Below are 16,971 nucleotides of genomic sequence, written 5' to 3'. Positions count from 1 at the left end.
ACAGAGTTGATGATGCACCTGTGGACATGGGAGAAAATGTCCAGAAACCTGCATATCAGAGTATTCCACCAAGCCTCTTTCACATATACAGCAATACATGTGGATATTTATTAATAAAATTTGTGTGAAACTTTACCATCAGCAAAATACATTTTTGGACAATGTGTCCTCCGTTTGATTGAGTGGATAAAAACCAAGTGTAATCATATGCATATTGCTTTGAAGGTCTTGATGTCCCTCTAAAGTACATGAGTAGCTAGATAGATAGATAGATAGATAGATAGATAGATAGATAGATAGATAGATAATCTATTGGATATGCTGATGAACACCATACATTTGATCCACTCCTGAAAAACATGCACGTTTCCAGGCCAAGTTTATATGTTTAAAGGCTGGTCCATTTTTCAATGTTTTCAGCTTTCACAGCCATGACGTCATTTAGAGGCGACGCACAGGCGTGTTTTAACGGACTGGTACTGCGCATGCGCAATGTCAGGAGTCCTTGGCTGTAGGCCTGCTCTAGGTTACGAATCCTGCGAGGGACACAGAGAAAATGCAGAGCTGGACGCAGTTATATCGCTCTCTGGCCACGGTAAGGTTGGGTTTTATCAAGCTGTCAACCAGCATGAGTTGTCCGGAACGGGCTGTAACTGGTCACACTGGCCGTTGGTCCTGTGGATACTGGTATTTTCAGACCCGCGGCCCGCGCCTGGCAAGCGGGTCAGCTAACAGCTCTGTCCGGTGAAATCGTATAGAAAGGACGTACTGCCAAACTCTGCCGGAAAAATGTGAAATTCAGATTTGTTGTCGTTATTGCTGAAAAAGTATGCCGCCTAGTTTGTGTGCAATATAGTGTCCAATTTTTTAAGTTTCCTTTTTTAAGTCGGCATGAGAGAAATTTTGCAAAAATGCTCATAGCTACATAAAATTACGACTTAAGTCGTTGTGAGTTTCCACGTTTGCCAGAAAAATGCGTTACGTTGTGGAAAGAAGTGAAGTTAGCAATTTGTTGGCAAATTAAAACAGTTTGAGATAGCTTTGCAGTATATTTGTAAGCTAACGTCAAAGGTTTCTGCTAACGCTGATAGACGTTGGTTCATCGACGTTTCAGTTGACAGCTCTGCTTACGAGCCGTGTTAGCATGCTAAGGTAGTTAGCAGTGGTTACCTAACAGGCGTTAACTCTTAATGTAGCTCAAGTCAAAGGCTGAGCAGACCACAGCCTCACCAGCTAAATATCATATTAGTCCTAATCTTTCCTCGCTTTTGAGAAGCTACATTCATTAGTACACATATATAGATCACATATTCTGACAAAAACTGATTGTTTTAAAGATATTTAAACGGGTAAAAAGGATTTGATTGGTTCAAGTCCTGCAGGTTTAGATATAACACATCTGTAAATCATGTTAAATACAATCTAGTTTCCAAATCCAGGCTTAAACAAGGACATTACACATACTAAACACATATAAACATCATTAACAGTCGTGTCATATTGCCTATGAGCACGTCTGATAATGCTGCAAATGCTTATTTGGCCCCAAATTTGATTATTTTGGATATAAGAAAAGTTTGACAAAGACATGCCGTCATCATGACCAAGTGGTTCGATACCCAGTGCTGACAGATGAATGTGTCCTGGCTGAGAGTCAGTAAAGACTGTATCCACACAGCATCTCTGCTGAGGGCCCCTGAGCAAGGCACTAAACCCCAAACCAGCCACCCCTTCAAAGAAATGTACAAAACAAAACTGTGTGAAAACACATGTGGCACCTTCCTTCATCTTCTAAATCTGACTTTAGCTCCATCCTGACTCACCTACATCTGTTTTCACGGTGGTTTTTACACTGTTGTTACACTGTTTACACTTGTTGTGTGCACTGTGACTTTTCTGCTTGCGTCCTCTGAAATCACTTGAATTGCTCTCAGTGTTAAACGGTTTTGCGTTTGACTCTGGCTGTTTTTCTGACCGTGTGTTTGTTTGCCTCACAGCGGAGCCACCACCTCCCCTGCAAGCTGCACGGCGCCGCCGCTCTGTCCGTCAGAACCTACGCTGACAAAGCAGCAAGTAAGACGACCGTAAACCTTATCACCCGTCTTCATTCGGGGCACGTTGTCTTCTGAACTTCGGCCTGACGTCTAATGGTTGTGCCGTGGTCGGCGAATGTTGAGCCTCATGCAGAACTTGTTAAAGCAGATACGAGAGTCATTCACCAGTTTTGTCATATTCTGTATTTTCTTGTAGGTCTTGTCATGTTGGCTCGACTGCTTCCTATTTTCTTTGCTTTAGGAAGAAGCTTTTTTTAGTGTCTGCTCTGTGAGGCGTTCACAGCCGTCGTCATTTTTCTGGCTCCTTAACGCCGCTCATGCGGTTGTCATGTTTTTGTCCTCAGTGTGGAGTTTGCATTTTCACCTGTGGGTTTGATTGTGTGGCTGAAATTCACCCACACTGACAGCAGAGCAGGGAGCCGAGCATAGAGGTTTGGATTTAGCAACTTATGCTAACGGTCAAATCTCACAAATGCTGAATTTGACTTGAATCAGACCTCACAGAAGCAGTAAAGGACGGTTTGTTATGAATATGAAAATGTGGATAAGACTCACCATCTGCTGATGTGGGAGTTTTGTAGAACTATAGTCTGTTTTCAGTTGGTTTGTTGGTCTGTTCGTCAGCAGGATGGCAGAAAAACTGCCGTCCTGATTTTCATGAAGCTTGGTGGAAGAGTTTAACATGCGCCGAGGAAGAAAACATTAAAGTCTGGGGAAAAATCACGGAGTGTACACGTGGAACATTGTGAGATTTGACCCTGGAGGAATAAATGCCATACGTCTTAAAATCCAGTAGATGGTGGTGAAGAGACAAATCGTAGTCAACAGAAACTCGATGACTCGTCGATGTTAGCCGACATGTAGCTGCTCGCTGGCATCATGGGACAAACATCGTTTTTTCAGGCTGAAACCTCATTTCACTCACATCATCCAGCTCATTGTACTCGACATGACAGGAACGTCCAACATGTGGTGCATCATGTTCCCATCTGAAGCTGGTGTGTTTGAACTGTGAATTTAGTCTCACCTCAGCTGACTTTATCTCCTGCTTCCGCTTCTTCAAAACTAAAACTCTCTTTTATAACCGAGGTCTTGAGTCTTTCCCGTGTTCTCGTCTCTTTGCTCTGAGCTGCCGTCACAAACTCGTGATGACGGCCGCCGTGTTGCTTCTCTGCAGTTGATGCCGACGTCACGGTGGTGGGCTCCGGTCCGGGCGGCTACGTCGCCGCCATCAAAGCTGCACAGCTCGGCTTCAAGGTAAGCTGCCCTCTGGGGTTATTGAATCTTTCAGAATTCTGCCGTTTGTCTCTTCGCCCGCCCTGTTTTTGTCTCTTCGTCCCAGCTGATGGAAGTGAACTGTAGACGTCTGTCATGTCCGTGTTTCCTTTGACAGACAGTGTGTGTGGAGAAGAACGTCACGCTGGGTGGAACCTGTCTGAACGTCGGCTGCATCCCCTCAAAGGTCATCCATCCGTCTGTACTCTGAGCTTTGGGGAAAATTATTGGTGTGATTGACTACTTTAGGGGAATTTGTTTTCCCTCCAGGTTGAACTTCAGATACATAAAACTGTGAAATTCATGAGAAATCTGATAATGAACGTTGATATTTTGTGTCTGCAGGCTCTGCTGAACAACTCCTACTTGTACCACATGGCTCACGGCAAGGACTTCGAAAGCAGAGGCATCGAGAGTAAGAAGCTTTAAAGGGACATTTTGTGCAGCTCGGCGGGTCAGTTCAGACTCTGATGCAGCGTTCAGGTCCAGTCGAGGAAGAGTTTTCAGAGCTTTGGACTGATTTTTGGCTCAGTCTTTACACCAACGTCTATGAAATGCCAGAAAACAGAACAGCGCTCGAGCTTCAGACGTCTCATTTTGTCCAACAGTCCAAAAACCCAAAGACACTCAGATTACAATCACGTTTTCAGCTGTGATCCAGCTCCGTCTGTTGTTGGTGCTTCAGGATTATTGTCATCATGACGTTTAACATTATTGTAGTTTGATCTTATGAAGACTAAAAAGACAAAATAATTTTTTTTATGATGTAATTGTCAACAGTGGATCTCAGTTCATTGTGCCAAACAGACATTTTGTTTTGCCGCCTAAATTTTGCTGACATTTACAGCCGAGTGCATTTAGAGTTAAAAGTGATTATTAGTCAAAAAGCTGTTTTTCTGTTAGACTACAAAGCGAACATGCCTCAGCTTTTGAACGTAATATTTCCTAATATTCACACTGTCTCTCAGTTTCAGGCATCTCGTTGAACCTGGAGAAGATGATGGCTCAGAAGAGCGGAGCGGTCAAAGCGCTGACGGGGGGAATCGCCCATCTATTCAAACAGAACAAAGTCAGGCCTCTTCCTCTGCTTTTCATTGGCTCACATCTGAACGGAGAGTCTGATAACCGCGTTCACACTGTGACATCACTCCCCTCAGGTGACCCACGTCAACGGCTTCGGGAGGGTGACGGGTAAGAACCAGGTGACGGCCGTGGCGGCGGACGGCAGCGAGCAGGTTATCAATACCAAGAACATCCTCATCGCCACTGGCTCCGAGGTCACGCCCTTCCCTGGCATCCAGGTACGACACCTGTGGCGCACCTTAGTTTCACTTAAAGATCTGTATTTGTACAACATGAGGAGGATTGAACAAACTTTGATTGATTGAATTGATTTAAGCAAACCCAAACCTGAAAGGTGCGTCCTGCTTAGACGAGACTTCAAGGTGAAAGACGCCACTTTTCATTTGCCGATGCAGAGGCTGAATGTCAGGTGGTCACAGTTTAAACAACATTGAAACGGTGTTGAAACATGTTTTCACTTGAATTTTCTTCTCTTCTTTAAGATCGACGAGGAGAGCGTCGTGTCGTCAACAGGAGCTCTGTCCCTGAAGAAGGTTCCAGAGGAGCTGATCGTGATCGGAGCCGGAGTCATCGGAGTGGAGCTGGTCAGCATCTTCGAGTCTATGACCCAGCAGCCATCACAGAAAGAGCCCAAAACCTGGCTCCAATGACGAAAAATCTCTAATGAAATCGACATTTTAGAGAATCTTACACAGCGTTTGTCCTGCAGGGGTCAGTGTGGCATCGTCTGGGCTCTAAAGTCACGGCGGTGGAGTTCCTGGGCCACGTGGGCGGCATGGGCATCGACATGGAGATGTCCAAGAACTTCCAGCGCATCCTGCAGAAGCAGGGCCTGAAGTTCAAGCTCGGCACGAAAGTCATGGGGGCCACCAAGAGGCCCGACGGCAAGATCGATGTGGCGTGAGTGAGACACTCCTGAATCTTCACATCCTGATTGGATGTCACAGCCTTGGTGCGTCTTGTTGAAGTTATATCTGACGTGTTTCAGAGTGGAGGCGGCGGCCGGAGGGAAGAACGAGACTCTGACCTGTGACGTGCTGCTGGTCTGTATCGGCAGACGACCTTTCACCGAGAACCTGGGTCTGGAATCTGTCGGCATCGAGCTGGACAACAGGGGCCGCATCCCCGTCAACAACCGCTTCCAGACCAAAGTACCCAGGTACCCCCGAGCTCAGGCTGTGACCTGGTCTCTGAAACCAGATCCCAAACCGTCCGGTCAACAAAGTGTCGGTCTGTGAAACGTCGCGTTGGTTTGTAGAAAGGCTGTGTGTGTTGATACCACAGATGGATGGATGAGTACTTGAATAGAAGCTGCAGAAGCAGAACAGACTGAATGTCCTTAAACAAAACCCTTCAGGTACTTTTCTCCCCCCTCTCTCCTCCTCAGTATTTATGCCATCGGTGACGTGGTCGCCGGGCCCATGTTGGCCCACAAGGCCGAGGACGAGGGCATCATCTGCGTGGAGGGCATGGCGGGCGGCGCCGTGCACATCGACTACAACTGCGTTCCCTCCGTCATCTACACACACCCAGAGGTGGCCTGGGTGGGCAAGACGGAGGAGCAGCTCAAAGAGGAGGTGAGAGTTCTTCATCTAGATATGGAGCCGCAGAGGAGGGAGGCAGGAAGTGTCCTGAACAGCAGCTTCGGCCCCAAAAATCACCGGACATCCAGTCCTGCACTCAAGTCTGCAGTAACTGATTTTGGCCACTTGGGGGCAACAGAAACTTGAATCCGGTCACTCTCAGTGAGCTTTAGAGATGAAGCAGTGGTGGAAGAAGTATTCAGATCATTTACTCTATTAAAACTATGTAGAAATACTCCATTTGTATTAGAGTAAAAGTCCTGAATTCTGCTTCGTGTAGTCTGGCAGTTTAATCTGGAACAGTTAATCATGTTTTTTATCCTGACACATGAGGAAGCCGAAACTGGGAACGATCAAGCACCAGAACAAGCACAGCAACTCTGAGGTACTTGTACTTCAGTATACTTATTGAATCCGTTTACTAGATTAGTTTCCACCACTGCAGACTCATCAATAAATTTAAAATACAGCAGTTTCATATTGTCAACATGTGTCTTTCACAAATTTTTCCACTTGGTGGCGACATTTCCTCACATCACCAGACTGAGAGACAGGAGACAGACTGAACATCTGCGTCCTGCTGCAGGCGATGCTGATGTGATGCCGAGCTGATTCCGTGCAGATGTTGTGATGATCTGGATTGAATTCAGAGACAATTAGTGCTGCAATAATGGTCATTTTCATTATCAGTTAAACTATTAACTATGTTTTCAGTTGTGTACTTTATCAGATGTCAGAGTTGCAGCCTTCAGACTAAAGATGGCCAACAGTGAGGAGGCTGATCCGCCCTGTTAGGAGTCAGCTGATGTGATTTCCAGTCTCTGTGGTTTCAGCGCTGACGGTCCAGCAGTGATCGACAGTCACACTCTGCTCGTCTCCTCCTCAGGGCGTCCCGTACAAAGTCGGCAAGTTCCCCTTCGCCGCCAACAGCCGAGCCAAGACCAACGCCGACACCGACGGCATGGTGAAGATCCTCAGCCACAAGGAGACGGACCGGATGCTGGGAGCTCACATCGTGGGAACTGTAAGAGCTTCCATCCCAAAACATGAAACACACCACGCGTGACTCAGTGTGAACGAGGTGAATTCAGAGTGAGAATCACCGACAGAGGACCAGCTGGCGTTTTCAGTCGTGCTGTAGAGTGGAAACACCTGTGTGGGCGCACCTGCTGTTCATGTGTCGATGTCACAACTGACGTCTTTGAAAAGCACCAGGGACAAGACAGATTTTTTTAACTGATGCTCCCGTCAGCGAGGGCCAGTTTAGGACATCTCGCACTCAGCTCGTCTGACTTGGACCACATGAAACGAGTTAGCCGTGCTTTGAGCTAATGTTAGCATGTTAATGTAACTTAACATGCATGTTAAAAAATATCGTTTGTTAACATACAAATGTAGGAATGTGAGTGTTAGCATGTTCGCAGCTAGCGTATCAACCTGACGTGACATGAAATGAACATGCCGACAGTTAGCATGACTGCAAAATTAGAATAGCGCCTTGCTAACAATTTCTGCGTTAGTATGATGAGCAAACATGTAGCATGTTAGCAATATAAGCATGTTTTGCCCTTTTAATAGTCTCTGACATGTTTTATGAGGGATAAATGTGTTGGACTGAGCTACAAACATGACCACAGACACAGACACGCGGCTAACGTGGCTAAAGATAAAATATGTTCCACACAGTTAAAAGTTGTTGTTTGTGTGTTTCCCTGCAGGGGGCAGGAGAGATGATCAACGAAGCTGCTTTGGCCATGGAGTACGGTGCTTCCTGTGAGGACGTCGCCAGAGTCTGCCACGCCCACCCTGTACGTCCTGCTGCAACACACACACACACACACACACACACACACACACACACACCCCAACCACACAAGAGCATCAGATCAAGTCTTACTGTAAGATCTCACCTGTAGCGCACACTGACCAGGTGAAGGCCACACACACACAATGTGCAGGAAATTCATAAAAAACTAAAATATTGACACAACCAGCAACCCGTGCGTCACTGCAGCTTCATCCTCATCCTCTCCTCATCCTCCCTCTGTCCCTCGTCCTCCTCCTGCAGACGGTGTCGGAGGCCTTCAGAGAAGCTAACCTGGCTGCTTCCTTCGGCAAAGCCATCAACTTCTGATCCGCCGGCCGCTGTCGCACCTTCAGTGTACATAACAGAGGAGAAACAGGAAGCTGTGCGTGTGTGCGTCCAAACCTTCATCCCACCCCCGGACCCTCAGTGTACATCCAAACTGTACCACATTTAGTTCTAATGTTATTTAAATGTTCTCAATAAAATGCTAAAGATGGTTTGGGCGGGAAATAAACACTGACTGCAGATCAGTCCTTCTGCTTTCCAGACACATATTTTAAAGCATCCCAGGAGAGCATATTATTCACTCTGTTACAGCACATAGACAGATAAATAGTATTTTGGCTGGGTGGCTGAAGTTTCTCTTGCAAAGGAAGAAGGAGGTGTTTTTTTGTTTTTTATGGAATTTACCAGGACAAATATGACGTGTAACCAGAGCAGGAAACTGTGTGCGGCTCCACAGTTTCAGGTTCTAGAAGTTCAATCCGCTCTTAAAGTTGCTCTTTGTGGGTCAAAACAGTCACGAATGTTGAGTTTGACTGGTTCCTCAATCAGTGACATCACAGCAGGTGTGTCAGCCCCGGATTATCAGGGTATGACTGACTGACTGAGCAGAAGAGCCCAGCGGGTATTTGAGAAACTGTCCTCAATTCAGTAAATCATACTTTTTTAAAGTACATAATTTGTTCTCTCAAATCAATATATAAACATATTTATTAACAAATTGACAAAATAACAGAAATCCAGTTTTCATGAACGAGACTGAAGTCAGATGTGGGTGAAGGCTGATGAGAGCACCTTGAGTTACGCTTCGATTTGATCTAAATCCTTTTTTTTTTGTTAAGCATGAAGATTAACATCAAAGTGAGGGTGAACGAGGAGTGAAAGTGATCATTTGAGTCATTTCAGGATACAACTTGTTGAACTGAGGGAACAAAATCAGGACAAAAACTGAGAAAATGTTCAAGTTTAGGACGAGTTTAATTTCCCTTGTGTGGGAATTACGACTTTACCTTTGACAGCTTAAAGGTTCCCTGTGGAGTTTCGGCCCTCGGGTGGCACCGAGGAGCTGGTTTTCGTTGAGTGGTTTGTTTTTCTTGTGCATGAAGACGCTCGTGATGTGACAGTTCTGCCAGTGCTAATCCGCTGATCAAACACGCCGAATGTGCAGCGGTGAGGACGCAGACTGCCAGCTCGTGAACACGGATGCAAACAGCGCAGCACTGAAAATGCTTACAAAGACGCTCGATGAGGAAGGAAATCCACTCCTCGTGTTGTGTTCAGGTGAAACTCCACAGGGCCCCTTTAAGTTCAGCACCTGTTGTGACATCACTGATGGTGACCAGGTGAGCAGCAGCAGTTTTCTGTGGCTGCAGTGTTGAGCTGTTGTTGATAGCTGCTGGGAGACTGTTTCCTGCTCTGGTTGCTTCACTGTGATTGGCTCTGGTCTGCTCGTGCTTATCTCACCATTGAAATCAATAAATGCAGTATCAGTTCAATGAGACTTTGGTGTGTGATTTTACATTTACTGAAACCAGCGGTGACTTATTTACAATGAGTTCCAGTGAAGGCCTCAGTATGCTTCACAGGAGCTGGTTCAGACATGGTGCGTCAAAGGTTAAGGTGTTTCCACCTGCTCAAAACGCTACTCATCCACTTCTCCCTGGAACAGCCAGTAATTTATAATATGTTCCACGTCTTAATGCTAATATAACACAATGCTAACATGCTAACTAACAGTAAGAGAAGTACAGCTGAGGCTGATGGGAATGTCAGAAGTTTGCAGGTATTTTGACCTGATGGTGCTGAGGTCAGACATCACCTGGTATTAGTTATTTCATCGTTAAAACCACAAATGTCAGCCTCATGTTGGCGCTAGAGGAGAAGTCAGAGGATCATCGAAGGATTCATCGTCTGAGGAACATGAACATCTACAGTATTTCATCTTAATGCATCCGGCTGTTTTTGAGTCTGGATCAAAGAGGAGACCACTGACCAGCATTTCCACCCGAAGAGCCGAGCTGCTGCAACATTTAACCATCCAACAAAGTCACATCAGAGCAAGATTAATATGAATGAGCTAAATGGTAAAACCAATAAAATGGCATGTTAGAAGATCAATAGTCTCATTAGAATGTTATCAGCTGCTTCATCTTTACACAGACGCAGCAAAGGAGGCAGCGTGACACATTTTTGAATAACTGGTACTTCAGCAGCAACGACTCCACCTCTGTTTGAACACTGACTACGCAGGTATGTGTGCGCGTGTGTGTGAGTGTGTGTGTGTGTGTGCTCAGCAGGTGTGGTGGCTGCTGCAGGTTGAAGTCAGCAGACTTTAAGAGCTGAAGATGGCCGACTGAAGTTCAACAGGACCTGAAACCAGATTCAACAGCCGACTGAACAAACAGAGAAGAAATGAAGTTTAAATAAAAGAAACGAAAACGTGTGGACAGAAATCGTCGCTCTCAGGTACTGGTGGTGTTGGTGTTACTGGTGCTGTTACTGGTGCTGTTAGTGTTGGTGTTACTGGTGCTGTTGGTGTCGCTGGTGGTGTCACTGGTGCTTCCTCTCTTGCCTCCTCTTTATTTGGTCGTCTGAAAAACCATGTAGTGTTCTTCTCTTTAACGTGTGAACTGTCAAACTGTAATATTACTGTGTTTCAGGCAGAAATGGTGTATTGGGGTTTTCAGGGTGTGCTGCTGTGAAAACTCTTGCTTTCTTTTCTCTCGTCTCTAATGTTTTATCAGACTTACACCAGCCGTGTGTAAACAGCTTCAGGCTGTTTGTGGACTTCCAGTTGTTCAGACCGTGTTTGTATTTCACCTGTGTGACGATGAGGCGCTTCAGTTTACGTCTGCCGAGTCTCTCTTCATCGCACAGCAGCAGCAGTGGAGGTTTAACATTTCATACTTTATTACTTCCACTTTGTGAGACTTCATACAGTAGCCACAGCCATCAAACAGCTGAGGTTTGTTTACTGAGGAGACCCTCTGATGACCATCCTGAGGCGAGGGAGCGAGATCCTACAGCAGCCACCAGTTATTAAAGAGGAACCGAACAGCAGCCTGGAAATCTGTTCCACTGCCCCCTCTGGTTGAGCCTGTAATCACCCAACAGTGATGTCACGGTGTACTGATACACCTGAGAAGTAAACACCTGCATCACTCCAGCACATAGACTGTACCGAGGAAGTGGACGTAGCCTCCGGGTCTCCGGTCGGTGGGCATCATGTGATCGTACTCGAACAGAAGTGGTTCAGACGGCACGCTGTCGACCCGACCGCAACAGCTTAGTTTACATTTGGGTCTTTCAAGGTTTTGACTGTAGTCTTTGTGCCTCAGAGCAGGAAATGAAGTCTCACTCCTCAGAGACAAAGATGTTTGGACGGCGGCCGGACTGAAGCCGCCTTCAGACGGACTGTCCATGGTGTGTTTTCCTGCTGATTACGGTGAAAACCGTCCGGGCGGAGATGGAGGGAGGAGACGTTTCCCCTCTCTGATCAAACAGTGTGAGGGTTGTTTTCAGGGAAAGTCCGGTCCAGACGTCACCTCCTTCCTCCTCACTCGTCCTCCTCCTCACTGGACTCCCTTTCATTCAAACAGTGGATCAGGGACTCTTCAGTCTGGTTGGAGTGTGTAGGGATGTCGACGTTTCTGTAGAACACATCGTTAGTGAGTACAATATTTCACTTACAGCTTCTGGGATGACAGCTTATCCTGATTTGGCCGAAATGTCTCCAAAGGGCTGTTAAGACTCAGGTTTAGGTTTAAGATTAGAGTTAGGATCGAGTTAAGGCGAGCATCAGTATTTCAGGTGTTTTGTGTGTGTGTGTGTGTGTGTGTGTGTGTGTGTGTGTGTGTGTGTGTGTGTGGTCACACAGAAACAGTGCTGAAGCTTTGTGAGGAGTCTCGTTATCAGAGTGTCAATCAGTCCGTGTTCATGTGCTGCTGGTGTTTGTTCATGGTGGAGGCCTGCAGGCGGAGCTTCCTCTCAGCGTCCGCAGACTTCGACGGCTGTTTGAGTTCATACGTCACTGCTGTTAAGAAACCTCCAGTTTAAGAGTTTCCACTGTCCAAACATGGTGGAGGATGGCTGAATGGCCTTTATGGCGCTGTTTTTTCCAGGTTTCTTCTTCCTCCTCTTCTTCTTCTTCAGGCGTGACATTCAAGAACTCGGTGGTTTTAGCCGCACCCTGTGCTGCTGACTGTCCCCTGGTTTATCATTGCACTTCTGCTTCCCAGACTCATGATGGACATCTTATAAAAAGGGCTTGATCAATGCAGCAGAAACAGAGATATTTTCTTCTAATTCCAAAACCTGGTGACTGCATTACCCATAATGCAGTGCATCAGTAGCTTTGACACAAAAGAGAATTTTCTCCGTCTCTGCAGCTCGTCAGTGAACTCAACTTTTAGTTCCCTCGTAGATTTCACTTCCAGCACTAACCAGGTGTGAGACTCGGCTTTGTAAATAAAAATGGTCTTTTTAATGACTTCTCATCACGTAACAGTGAGGTCATATTTCCATCAGCTTCATTTTCATGTCATGTTTTCACGTGTGTCAAAGCTGAAGAACAAACACGTGAGTCATCGTATTCAAACCTGCTGATCCGCTGAAACTCTTCTTCTTCTGTTTCCAGACCTGCTCTCCTCCTCATCCTCATCATGTCTACCACCCGTTCACCACCTTCATCCCATACATCATTTCACGCACCATCGTCACAGGCGCCACCTGTCACGACCTCCCTCCCGCCGACCACTCGCCCCATCACGACCTCCATGCCGCCGACCACTCGCCCCATCATCTCCACCACCTCCGCCACCTCCATCCAAACTAACACCACCCTCAACCCAGTCGCCGCCGCCGCATCCAACCTTGTCAATAACCTGCTGGACAAAATTCCCTGTAAGTCACCAAACAGCTGCTTCCCCTCAAACCAGGCCCCAGAAAATCTGCTAAACGGTAGAGAATGATTCACTCAGATGAGAAGCCCTGTGGGTCAAATTGAGTGTGTTTTTGAACAGTCTGAGGACAGAATGAGTGTTTTGTCCCTCATCAGCCCACGTTGGCAGCACGTTAGAGAAGGATCTGTTCATGTCCGTCCATCCTGTCTCCTGCAGTGCCTCTATGGGCCATCTACACCATCTTTGTGGGCGGAGCTCTGCTGGTTCTGATCTGCTGTCTGTGCATCTGCATCAAGTGCTGTGGCAAAGATAAGAAGAAGAAGCAGCAGAAGAAGAAGGATGAGAAGATCAATCTGAAGGGAGTGAACGGAAAAACCACCACAGCTCTGGTGAGTGACAGCGCCCCCCGGCGGTGCTTGGCTGTTTCTGCACTTTGCGTCCACAAACTGATGAAATGACGATGATCTTGCAGTAACGACTTACGGTGGTTTGTTGAGTTGCTTCTCACCTCGTTATGTGTAGATCGGTTTAAGAAATCAGTTTTTTAGTGAATCAGACTCTGGTTTTAGTCACCTGAAAAGGCTCGTGTCAGCTCTGACTGGTGCCTGTTTGTATGAAGGGTCTACCCTGATGTGCTTCCTGTGCAGGTTCAGCCAGATGTGGTGGATGTGGACTACGGTTCGACCAAGCAGCAGAGGGGAAAGCTGCTGTACTCTCTGGACTACAACGGCGCTCACTCTGAGGTGAATAAACCTGGAACCAGCTGTTCACGGTGCGGCCTGTCGAAACACCGAGCCTCCACTCGGCCCTCCGCGTTAAGAGTCAACAGATTTATCGATGCAAACACAGTCAGACTGACGATGGACATTTAACAAAAAAAGATCAAAATATCGTCTCTTTTGTTCCACACATTGTTCTTTCAAAACCTCATGCATACATTACCCATAATGCAACTCAACAGCCAACAGCTCAGGTGCAGATTCAGGTGTGTTATGCTAGCAGCAACTAATGTAGCTTCAGACTGTTAGCCTGTGGCAGAGCTGAGGTCTGGTCAGCCCACTTCTGTCGAACTCCACTTAAACTGACTCAAGTGACATCACTCAAGGACATTTATACTGAACACTGACGCTGAAGGCTTCATACGACTGTTTTCACTCCTCAAAACGTGGAAGTTTCCCTCAGTGCGCTCTGCTGTCTGTCTGTCTTTAAGCTCACAGTCGGGATCAAACAAGCCGACGGCCTGAAGGCCATGGACCTGGGAGGAAGCTCGGACCCGTACGTCAAAGTCTACACCTGCCCCGACAAATCCAGAACCTGCGAGACCAAAGTGTTCAGACGCACACTGAACCCCATCTTCAACGAACAATTCAACTTCCAGGTAAGACAGAGATGAAGCCTGCGTCCTCAAAACAAGAGGCCCGAGAGGGTTTAACAAGGTCTTAAAAAGTCTTAAATTTAACTTGGTGAAACATAAAACCCATAAAAGTAAAACCTCGTAAACTTCATCCTGACGGATCAAGTTGTTCCTCAGACATCGACCTTTCTGCCTGTTCGTTGAGCTGCTGCTTCACTTCAGCTGTAGGAAGTCTTTTCAGGTGGACTGACCTTTTTTATCAGTCTTTTCTGTTTGATCTCGTCCCAGATTCCCAAGTCTTCCCTCCTGGAGTCGACGGTGGTGATGCAGGTGTTTGACTTCAACAGATTCTCCAAACACAACATCATCGGCGAGATCAGGGTGCAGCTCTGCAACGTCGACTGGAACCACGTCATCGAGGAGTGGCAGGACCTCGCCGAGCCCGCCAAGTTTGAGGTTTCCTGTCTTTCTCTGTCTCGTCTTGAGTTAAAGTCACTGCTTCAGTTTACAAATGAGCAGATGAGACTTACGAAACACAAACTTATCCTTTGAGAAACGCAGTCAGACGATAAGGAGAGGCACGAACTGACTGATGTCTCTTACTTCACTGTGAAGTCCATTTTCAGTGCAGTGTCTGCTGGAGGCTCCATGTTTCTATATCATCCGTGAAGTGGCGTGCTGCACCACGATTGGATCAAAACTGGCTGTGATGTCACAAAATCATCTCGTGCATGTGCGTTAAACTGAGCACAGAGAAACTACAAGTTAATTCAACCTCTGGAGACCATGAATGTGAAAATTAGATTTAAAGGCAGTCCATCCAGTAGTTGGTGGGACATTTCAATAAAAATCAAGAATGACACGAGCGAAGGAAATGTCAGATGAAAGTCAGTCAGATTCGTCCTCTGGAGAACATGAAGATGTTTGTACAACATTTCACGATAATACTTCAGCTGTTGAGATATTTCAGACCACAAAAAGAACCATCCTAGAAGAAGAAGAGCTTATGTTCCTTCACTGTGTGACGCAGGACGAAAACCTGGGCGACATCTGCTTCTCTCTGCGTTACGTTCCCACTGCCGGAAAACTGACCGTGGTCATCCTGGAGGCCAAGAACCTGAAGAGCATGGACATCGGAGGAAGTTCAGGTCAGGATCTCACAACCAAATCATTCAGTTGAGGTTAGTGTTACCATCAGTGGCACAGCGCCAGTCAAAAAGCTTCATTCAGAGCAAGCAGCAACCTCCAGGACAGGAACCCGAAGCCAAAACTGCATTTTCTTGAATGGCCACTCGAAGTTCCAAAAGCAAGTTAGTCCCCATAGACCCCCATATTAAGACACATGCATTTCTGGTGTCATTTCAAAAACTACTTTCCTGTCATATGTATTTTCTGTTTTTCATTGTAATTGCAATCAGTGTTACTCCTCAGACAGGTGAAGACTTGTTTTTGGCTATATTTACCTTTTTGAACAAATTTCACTTAATGAAACTTTGAAATTTTCTTTCTGCATGTAGATCCTTATGTGAAGGTGCAGTTGGCTCTGGACAAGAGGAAGTGGAAGAAGAGGAAGACGTCTGTCAAAAAGAAGACTCTGAACCCTTATTACAACGAGTCCTTCACCTTCGACGTGTCATTTGAACAAATCCAGGTGAGTGTCACCAGACAGGAAACAGAGCCCGACCGATACAGGCCGAGTAAAAGTTATAAAACCTGAAAAAAAAGAACAGCGTGGTCCTTTAATGCTGCTGTTTCAGGAATCTGTAAACTGAAAACTCATTCATCCACAGAAGGTGAACCTGGTGATCTCTGTGTGGGACCACGACGCCGTGACCCGAAACGACGCCATGGGGAAGATCTTCCTGGGCTGCGACGCCTCGGGGAACCAGCTGAGGCACTGGGCCGACATGTTGTCCAACCCGCGGCGGCCGGTCGCTCAGTGGCACAGCCTGCTGTCGGCCGAGCAGGTCAACGCCACCCTGACGCTGAAGAAGAAGATACCCCTCGCCAACAAACTGCCCTTCTGAAGGGAAACAGGCGGCGGCGGCGGTGGTGACGGTGGCGGTGGCGGCGGCGGTCCTGCCAACACTAAACACTTCAGATACATCAGCACAAGGAGATTTAAAGATCATTTCTCAGACTCTGATCTGGAGGAAAATGATTAAATCTGATTGAATACTTTATATTTTACATTTAAGATTAACAATTATATTTTGGTATTAAATTTATGAATCATTTTCAGTACAAACCCTGAGCACGTCCTTCGTCCTGTATGAATATTATCATACATCCCTCATTAATCCGTCAAATTTGTGATGATATTCTGGAGTTTGCTGTATTTAGTTTTGAACACGTCCTCTCATGTAATCACATGTTTAAGATCAGGAAATGTCCAGTAACTTTTACCTGAACTCGCCTTCAGTCTGACGCCACCTGTTGGTCGCATCAGGAACGACACTTTGGCAGACTGGGCCACGACTTGAATATTAGAGAAACAAAACGATTAATTGCATTCATGAAACTTTTAGAAAGTTTCTGGAAATCCCTTTTTTATTATAATCAAATGAAATCTGTTTCTTCAAGTTCGACCTTTTTGTCTTCCCCACTATAAGAAATAAACACTGCTGAAATG

The 16,971-nt window shown here is 46.3% G+C and overlaps 2 protein-coding genes across 3 annotated transcripts; both read left to right on the top strand.

Annotated features, from left to right (window-relative positions):
* The first annotated feature begins 473 nt into the window (after nucleotides 1-473).
* Nucleotides 474-9,585, top strand: dld (deltaD). Its single transcript, XM_076733060.1, has 14 exons — nucleotides 474-595; nucleotides 1,998-2,073; nucleotides 3,232-3,311; nucleotides 3,448-3,516; nucleotides 3,675-3,744; nucleotides 4,298-4,398; nucleotides 4,487-4,630; nucleotides 4,895-4,996; nucleotides 5,122-5,312; nucleotides 5,401-5,571; nucleotides 5,800-5,989; nucleotides 6,882-7,019; nucleotides 7,714-7,803; nucleotides 8,064-9,585. Exons 1-14 carry the CDS (start codon nucleotides 557-559, stop codon nucleotides 8,127-8,129), a joined length of 1,527 nt encoding a protein of 508 aa, XP_076589175.1. The 5' UTR covers nucleotides 474-556; the 3' UTR covers nucleotides 8,130-9,585.
* An 830-nt stretch (nucleotides 9,586-10,415) lies between these two features.
* Nucleotides 10,416-16,971, top strand: syt8 (synaptotagmin VIII). 2 transcript variants are annotated; one of them, XM_076733105.1, is made up of 9 exons: nucleotides 10,416-10,550; nucleotides 12,721-12,986; nucleotides 13,202-13,374; nucleotides 13,633-13,728; nucleotides 14,196-14,363; nucleotides 14,628-14,795; nucleotides 15,370-15,487; nucleotides 15,857-15,990; nucleotides 16,130-16,971. In XM_076733105.1, the coding sequence occupies exons 2-9, from the start codon at nucleotides 12,746-12,748 to the stop codon at nucleotides 16,364-16,366; spliced, it is 1,335 nt and encodes a 444-aa protein (XP_076589220.1). In that variant the 5' UTR covers nucleotides 10,416-10,550; nucleotides 12,721-12,745; the 3' UTR covers nucleotides 16,367-16,971. The 2 variants fall into 2 exon arrangements, with proteins under 2 accessions (XP_076589220.1, XP_076589221.1); XM_076733106.1 differs by lacking the exon at nucleotides 10,416-10,550 and adding an exon at nucleotides 11,696-11,752.

Source organism: Chaetodon auriga, chromosome 6 (genome assembly GCF_051107435.1).
Source record: "Chaetodon auriga isolate fChaAug3 chromosome 6, fChaAug3.hap1, whole genome shotgun sequence".
Taxonomy (NCBI): Eukaryota; Metazoa; Chordata; class Actinopteri; order Chaetodontiformes; family Chaetodontidae; genus Chaetodon; species Chaetodon auriga.
This window is presented reverse-complemented; position numbering and strand designations above follow the sequence as displayed.